Here is an 8,103-nt window from a genome sequence, read left to right on the forward strand (position 1 = left end):
GCATCTGGTTTCTGTACAAATTGTAAATAGCCTATCACTCCCTGTATTTTATCCCTGCCACCTTCAGAATTTGAAACAGATTATTCCAGTCAACATTGTCATAAGCTTTCTCCAAGTCTACAAATGCTAGAAACGTATGTTTGCCTTTCCTTAATCTAAGATAAATCGTAGAGTCAGTATTGCCTCACGAGTTCCAACAGACAGATAAGAAACTGAAAACTTCACAATTAACTGTCAGGTAGATTTCAGAGAAACTTCTAAGGAAACAGAAAATACAAAGCAGCACTTCCTTTATTTATAAATTACTTTGTACATGTTAGTGGGTTCATCATGTGCGATGGCGTCCCAGACCTTCGCTGAGAATCCGAAGAATAGAGATATCTACACAGATCTCATTGCAGTCGATCTAGCCATGGAATATGCCGGCACGGGCCTTGGCTTCCAGGTGGGCAGCAGCGTTGGCTGCCTTCGCAGCGGCTACCTCCGGGGTGTCCAGTGGTACGCCTCCAGGCCCGATGACGATGTTGGCGGGGCCGTAGCGCGCGTAGCCCAGAGACGGCGCAACGACGGCGGGGGCGGCAGCGGCGTAGCCGACAGCGGGGGCGTAGCCGAAGGCGGCTCCGGCGGCGGCTCCGGCGGCGGCTGCGGCGGCGTCGGCGGCGTTGGCGGCGGCGTCGCGGGCCTGCGTCTGCGCAACGGCGGCCAGGTGGGCACCCCTGGCGGCGGCCACGGCAGGGGTGTCCACTGGCACTCCTCCGGGGCCGATCACGATGTTGGCGGGGCCGCCTGGCGGCACAGCGGCGTACGCGGGGGCGTAGGCGGCGGGGGCGTAAGCGCCGGGGATGCCTCCGGCAAGGAAGCCGGGCTTAGCCACGGCCACCGCCAGCAACGCGCTCAGGACAACCTGCAAGTGCACGCCCATTAGTATAGTCACACCAAACGTTGTTCTATTTGCCGTACTTTCTTTTTACAAAACATAGTATAGAGCAAAGCACATTAGTTCTGCGCAATTGGCCACCCAAACTTTGTCACTTATTTCAAACCTGTGTCTTAATTCCCTTCGTGTCATTACAACTGTCCATTACCCCAAAGTCGTATGCATGGTCTCTCCTTTACTAATGTTTTTATCCGGTTGCTCTTAGTTTCTGAGTAGACAGAGGTGGCGAATTAATCTCACCATTTCGTAGAGGGACGTGGAAGACCACCAAGTATGCACACAGCGGTTGGATAGTATACGAGAATAAAAGTCGTTGCCCAAAAGACAAGAGTTTTGCTCCCCCATCAACAATTTGTTCATTAGACATAAATCACAAGCTTGTGAAGATCAGAAAGGAAACAGACTGTGTCCTTTTCAAAGCATCGATCACACATTAACGTGTCAGTCTGATTAGCTGCTTGGTAACGTGTGTGCCTACCATGCAGTTAGCCTGGGTCCGATTCCCGGCTGGGTCAGAGATTTTCTCCGCTCGTGGACTGGATGTTGTGCTGTACTCATCAACACTGACACGCAACTCGCCAAATGTGGTGTCACGTGAAATAAGATTTGCAACCCGGCGGCCGAACTTTCCTGGATGGCGCCTCCCGGCCATCTGTACCACATGATCATTTCATTTTTTTTTTAGATAAGCCTTAAGCGTTTCACGTAACCGAAGGAAAAGATAAATCCGGATGGCTAGACGGTGATTTGAGCTGCCGTCTTTCCCTCCAGTGCCTTACACCTGAACCATCTCGATTGGGGTGCCGGTACTGCGATTCGATCCTGATCTTCCACTGTGTTTTAGAAGCTAACGTATTACATGTTTAGCTCCATACAATCGTCAAGGAGTTAAAACCTCTCTTCCATCTTCAATAATACTATATCGAATCGAAGGGGGCTGAAGCAGCGTAATGAGTAGCATCAATCCTTTTTACGTGTTTGAAACACTTGACGTACATTTTCAATAGAATAAAATAATCACTAGTTTCCGAGTTGTTTTAGCAAACCACTGCTATTTCTTTCAACAGTTTCTCCTTAACAAACTCTAGTAAAATAGTTCAAAAAATGGTTCAGATGGCTCTGAGCACTATAGGACTTAACTTCTTAGGTCATTAGTCCCCTAGAACTTAGAACTACTTAGACCTAACTAACCTAAGGACATCACACACATCGATGCCCGAGGCAGGACTCGAACCTGCGACCGTAGCGGTTGCGCGTTTCCAGAATGTAGCGCCTAGAACTGCTCGGCCACGCCGGCCGGCAGTAAAATAGTTATCAACAAGTATAGCCTTATTCTCAATATCAGTCCAGAGCAGAGAGAGAAAATGATCATCTTTCCTATCCAGAAAGAGAAAGATGCAGTACTCAGTTGAACGAGATTTAAAAGGAAAATTGCGTGTGATTTTAGTTGAAAAACCTTGCGACATTCTCCTCTCACTATTACTGAAAACACACAAAGAAATTCGTTGCGAAATAAGAAACACGTATCTCGTCGTTTGCAGAAACATCACTGATCGAGGGCTATATAGCAACATATGACCCGCAGATAGCTCTCCAGCCATTACCCGAAAACTACCTTTTCTCAAAACTCTTCACCGTAACAAAGCACACAATCAAACTGAGGAAAACTATTCCGGATCACGAATGCCAGCAATTTCGTATGATGGATGTTACTAACGACAGTGGATAATTTTTCTTCATTTCGGTTCAAAATACTTCACGATCATCAAAGCTGAGAGGAAATAAAATGAGAATTGGAAATAGTAAGAACAGCTTCTTTGAAAAAGAGTGAATTTACATCGAATATAAATTCAAATGTTAGGAAGTGTTTTCTGACGGTGTTTGTATCGAGTTTTTCGTCATACAGAAGAGAATCGTGGGTGACGAACAGTTCAGACAAGAAGCAGATAGAAGCTTTTCAAAAGTGCTGCTATAGGAGAATTCCGATGATTAGATAAGAACATTGTACCACCAATAAGGTGTACTGGACTCAATCGGAAAGGTGCAGTGCACGGGAATTTACGGTCAAAGTTCACTAAAAATTAGGAATTGGTTGATAGGAGACGTTTTTGGCAGGGAAGGGGTGGCGCTAGAGGGCTGGGTATACGGTGTAAGAACTAATGAGAATTTTAGATGGAGACCCGACTACAGTAAGCTGTTTAAGTAGGTGGCTGGTGTAGTTATGAAGAGGCTTAAAGAGCACATACCAGCATGGAGAGCTGCATCGAATCAGTTTTTGGACTGAAGGCCACAATAACGACAATGGAAGTTACAACCCCGTGATACGAGTAAAGAAACTGGCGCCGGTGCAAATCGAATCAGACTCATAAAATTGTTTGAAAATGAAAGCCATCTGAATGTCTTAAGGCCAACAAGCTATTTCAGTGTTGATAAATATTACAAATTTCTGAGGCTGTTCAGATGAGGATTCTTTGACTACCGAAGAGTTACTGCTTTTAAATCTTGCTAGTATCTCACTACAAATGTATAACATTCGAAGAACGAATTTCTTTAGAATGAAAAAAAATACTACTGACGTAGTCTGTTTAGAATAAACAGCCAACTGCTCGGTCTTTCTGAGTAGTTGTCCGTTGGTTCAAAAAATGGCTCTGAGCACTCTGGGACTTAACTGCTGAGGTCATCTGTCCCCTAGGTCTTAGAAGTACTTAAACCTAACTAACCGAAGGACATCACACACATCCATACCCGAGGCAGGATTCGAACCTGTAACCGTAGCGGTCACGCGATTCCAGACTGTAGTGCCTAGAACCGCTCGGCCACTCCGGCCGGCCTGTCCGTTGGTCCCATACTGGTTTATCTTCTTGGTGTACTACAAGGGTCTGTGAAATATATACCAATGGAAGACACTGCCTAGTGTTCGGGAGGACGTCAGTTCACATACCCGTCCAGCCATCCTGCTAGATACGATTTCTCTAAATCGCTTTAGGGTAATACCAGAATCGTTACTCCAAACGGGTATGGCTTATTTTCGTCCCCTTCCTTTCGCAAACACTGTTATGGTTCAACTCTAATGATTTGGTCGTAACGGGGCGTTTGCTCAGTCTTTCTCTCTTCCTTCGGCGAAATATAATCCTAGTTAAATAAGAGCGAACTAAACTGTTGCCTTTACCTTAAAAATCAGTTTCATTTCCCATGTTGTTGTTGTGGTCTTCAGTTCTGAGACTGGTTTGATGCAGCTCTCCATGCCACTCTATCCTGTGCGAGCTTCTTCATCTCCCAGTACTTACTGCAACCTACACCCTTCTGAATCTGCTTAGTGTATTCACCTCTTGGTCTCCCTCTACGATTTTTACCCTCCACGCTGCCCTCCAATGCTAAATTTGTGATCCCTTGATGCCTCAGAACATGTTCTACCGACCGGTCCCTTCTTCTTGTCAAGTTGTGCCACAAGAAAGAAAATGGGTATCAGACTAGAGCGTTTGCAACTTGAAATAATTGACACCGCTTCTTAGGAAATGATGCATACAAAGACGGCGTTGTCAGATATTGTAAGCTATTATATTTATAATGCTACAAATATGTTATGTAATAATAATTCACCTGACACATACGTAGTTCGCAGAGATTATTATCTGCACAAGCCTTGCGTACGTACGTTGTAGTGCTGTTTTCCATAAGAACAGCAATGAGTACTTTGTGCCCCCATGTGGAGTCTGACTGTTGTTAACACTGGACAGCGGATGCAAAAGATGGATGAACTAGCGAGTACTTCCAAAAAATTAGGATTTTTTTTCTTTCTAAATAGCAGCAACATACTTAAATGAATTCAATATAATGTTGATGCATGTAGAATGAGAATGAGATTTTCACTCTGCAGCGAAGTGTGCGCTGATATGAAACTTCCTGGCAGATTAAAACTGTGTGCCGGACCGAGACTCGAACTCGGGACCTTTGCCTTTTGCGGGCAAGTGCTCTACCAACATTTTTTTTTTAATCTCATTTTGTTCACTTTTGTTCGTTGCATCTGCTCGGCGCGGACGTCGTAAGACATCCGTTTAAGTTCGTTGTTGATCGATTAGCTCAGTTTTTTTATTACAGAGGGCTGCTAACCCTCTGACCGATCACGCTGAGCTGCCGTGCCGGCTTCCAACTGAGCTACCCAAGCACGACTCACGCCCCGTCCTCACAGCTTTACTTCTGCCAGTACCTCGTCTCCTACATTCCAAACTTTACAGAAGCTCTTCTGGCAGGAGAGCTCGGGTAGCTCAGTTGGTAGAGCACTTGCCCGCGAAAGGCAAAGGTCGCGAGTTCTAGTCTCGGTCGGGCACACAGTTTTAATCTCCCAGGAAGTTTCATGTATGTAGCTGTATACACATGTCCAGCGCCGAGGACTACAACCGTCAACGGTGTAGTATTCGAAAGCAAGTTCCCTCCCACGTCCTGTAGGTGGAATTCCAGTGGACTCACCAGGGCCTTCATGATGAGGGTGAGGTATCCGGAGCCGCGACCGATGCGAACCGAACAGTGGCAGCGTCTCGCCGCCGGCCACTATATATACGGCAGCGGTTGGCGATGCGGCGACGTGAAAGTAGCGCGGATGGCCTTCCAGCGGAGTTCTTCCCTGGGCGTGATCCGGGGACGGCCGCGGCGCAGCGCTGCCCCTCTGCTGTGACGCAATGTCTAACGGCGTACGGTAGCCGCCAAGTGTGTCCCCGCCCACCGGTACACGCCTACGTCTAGGAGGGCATGCTGAGGAGCGCTCATCCTGGATGCCAAAGACAGTCCTCCTACGGTTAATACACATTCACCTAAGTGGTTCCCTTCCGGGTCAATGGCCTCTGTCTAACATTCCTCCATTAGACCGAAAACCTGAAGAGTCGTTCCGGAAATTCTTCGAAATATGCATCTGCATCAGCAATAACAGTTACTATGGATTGCTTTTCAACCGTTTATTTCTAGGAATTTAGGGGATGTATGGTATATATTAGTTTTTCTGTTATCTTTTCGTGACAAGGAGAGGGCGCGGAGTTATCTTTTCGTCGCATGGGGATGCTGTATCACAGTTACGTAAGGCATACACACAGCCATTGGAGATGGATCATGCGCTAACGATATATATACATTATCAGTTTCTCCATGTTTGAAAAGCGATGCTCCTCCATAGCTGTGTACTGAATTGATAAATAACCATTCCATTTCCTAAACAGTTCTTTAAAATAAGATAACGGACTTTTTAGCAAGTGTAGTGATTATTCATCAATGTATAGGTTGTTCGAAAATTCACATTACAAACATCTACAACGTGTAGAGGGAAGTGAGTACATAATATTTTGAATATGAACCTATGTCCGAAAACGTAATCATGGTGAGGGGGGGGGGGGGGGTTACATTGTCACTTGACGTCTATGCTATCTCTGTGACATGTTTCGAGCCTCATGCTCGTATCTGTGAGTGTCAGGGGTTTAGAAAACATCGTTCCTGTGAAAGACAACTAGTTCTTTATTCACATGAAGTGCTGAGTGCTATTTGCAAGGCATTTCAGATCGATTCCGTATTCCTGGATTTCCGGAAGGCTTTTGACACTGTACCACACAAGTGGCTCGTTGAGAAATTGCATGCTTATGGAATATAGTCTCAGTTATGTGACTGGATTTGCGATTTCCTGTCAGAGAGGTCACAGTTCGTAGTAACTAACGGAAAATCATCGAGTAAAACAGAAGTGATTTCAGGCGTTCCCCAAGGTAGTGTGATAGGCCCTTTGCTGTTCCTTATCTACATAAACTATTTGGGCGACAGTCTGAGCAGCCGTCTTCGGTTGTTTGCAGATGACGCTGTCATTTATCGACTAATAAAGTCATCAGAAGATCAAAACAAATTGCAAAACAATTTAGAATAAATATCTGAATGGTGCGAAAAGTGGCAGTTGACCCTAAAATAAAGAAAAGTGTGAGGACATCCACATGAGTGCTAAAAGGAACTCGTTAAACTTCAGTTACACGATAAATCAGTCTAATCTAAAAGCCGTAAATTCAACTAAATACCTAGGTATTACAATTAAGAACAACTTAAATTGGAAGGAACACACAGAAAATGTTGAGGGGAAGGCTAACCATAGGCTGCGTTTTATTGGCATGACACTTAGAAAAGCCGGCAGAGGTGGCCGTGCGATTCTTGGCACTTCAGTCCGGAACCGCGTGACTGCTACGGTCGCACGTTCGAATCCTGCCTCGGGCATGGATGTGTGTGATGTCCTTAGGTTAGTTAGTTTTAAGTAGTTCTAAGTTCTAGGGGACTGATGACCTCACATGTTGAGTCCCATAGTGCTCAGAGCCATTTGAACCATTTGAACACTTAGAAAATGTAACAGACCTTCTAAGGAGACTGTCTACATTACGCTTGTCCGTCCTCTTTTAGAATACTGCTGCGCGGTATGGGATCCTTACAAGATACGACTGACGGAGAACATCGAAAAAGTTCAAAGAAAGGCAGCACGTTTTGTATTATCGCGAAATATGGGAGAGATTGTCACAGAAATGATACAGGATTTGGGATGGAAATCATTAAAAGAAAGGCGTTTATCGTTGCGACGGAATCTTCTCACGAAATTCCAATCACCAAATTTCTCCTCCGAATGCGAAAATATTTTGTTGACACCGACGTATATAGGGAGGAACGATGTCCACGATCAAATAAGGGAAATCAGAACTCTTACGGAAAAATATATGTGTTCATTCTTTCCACGCGCTATACGAGATTGGAATAATAGAGAATTGTGAAGGTGGCTCGATGAACCCTCTGCCAGGCACTTAAATGTGATTTGCAGAGTATCCATGTAGATGCAGATGTAGATGATTGAGTACACTTTTGCAGAAAACACCGCCATAATCTTTCTGAATGGTGAAGGTCATGGTAATGGTAAAGCTGCTAGCGTCTTTATCAAGATCGTTCTCCACAAATTGCGATTCCATCGAATACCATTTTCGCCATAATAACGCAGCGGCTTCGAGAAAGGGTATCTTCACCTTTAGCAGGCGTGACACTGTTGGTGCAAGGAGGCGCCGCACACTCGAACTGGAAGAGTCCGCACTGCATCATATCGAAGAGAACCTGTCAATAGGTATACGAGCAATTTCTTTGGCTCTCAATGAATGGAATTTTAAAACAAG

The 8,103-nt window shown here is 45.2% G+C and overlaps 1 protein-coding gene across 1 annotated transcript; it reads right to left on the reverse strand.

Annotated features, from left to right (window-relative positions):
• Positions 1-273: 273 nt before the first annotated feature.
• Positions 274-5,450, reverse strand: LOC126252826 (cuticle protein 18.7-like). The gene is made up of 2 exons (XM_049953769.1): positions 5,405-5,450; positions 274-904 (listed from the first exon to the last, which is right to left on the reverse strand). Exons 1-2 carry the CDS (start codon positions 5,414-5,416, stop codon positions 407-409), a joined length of 510 nt encoding a protein of 169 aa, XP_049809726.1. The 5' UTR covers positions 5,417-5,450; the 3' UTR covers positions 274-406.
• Between the last annotated feature and the right edge of the window lie 2,653 nt (positions 5,451-8,103).

This window comes from Schistocerca nitens, chromosome 4 (genome assembly GCF_023898315.1).
Source record: "Schistocerca nitens isolate TAMUIC-IGC-003100 chromosome 4, iqSchNite1.1, whole genome shotgun sequence".
Taxonomy (NCBI): Eukaryota; Metazoa; Arthropoda; class Insecta; order Orthoptera; family Acrididae; genus Schistocerca; species Schistocerca nitens.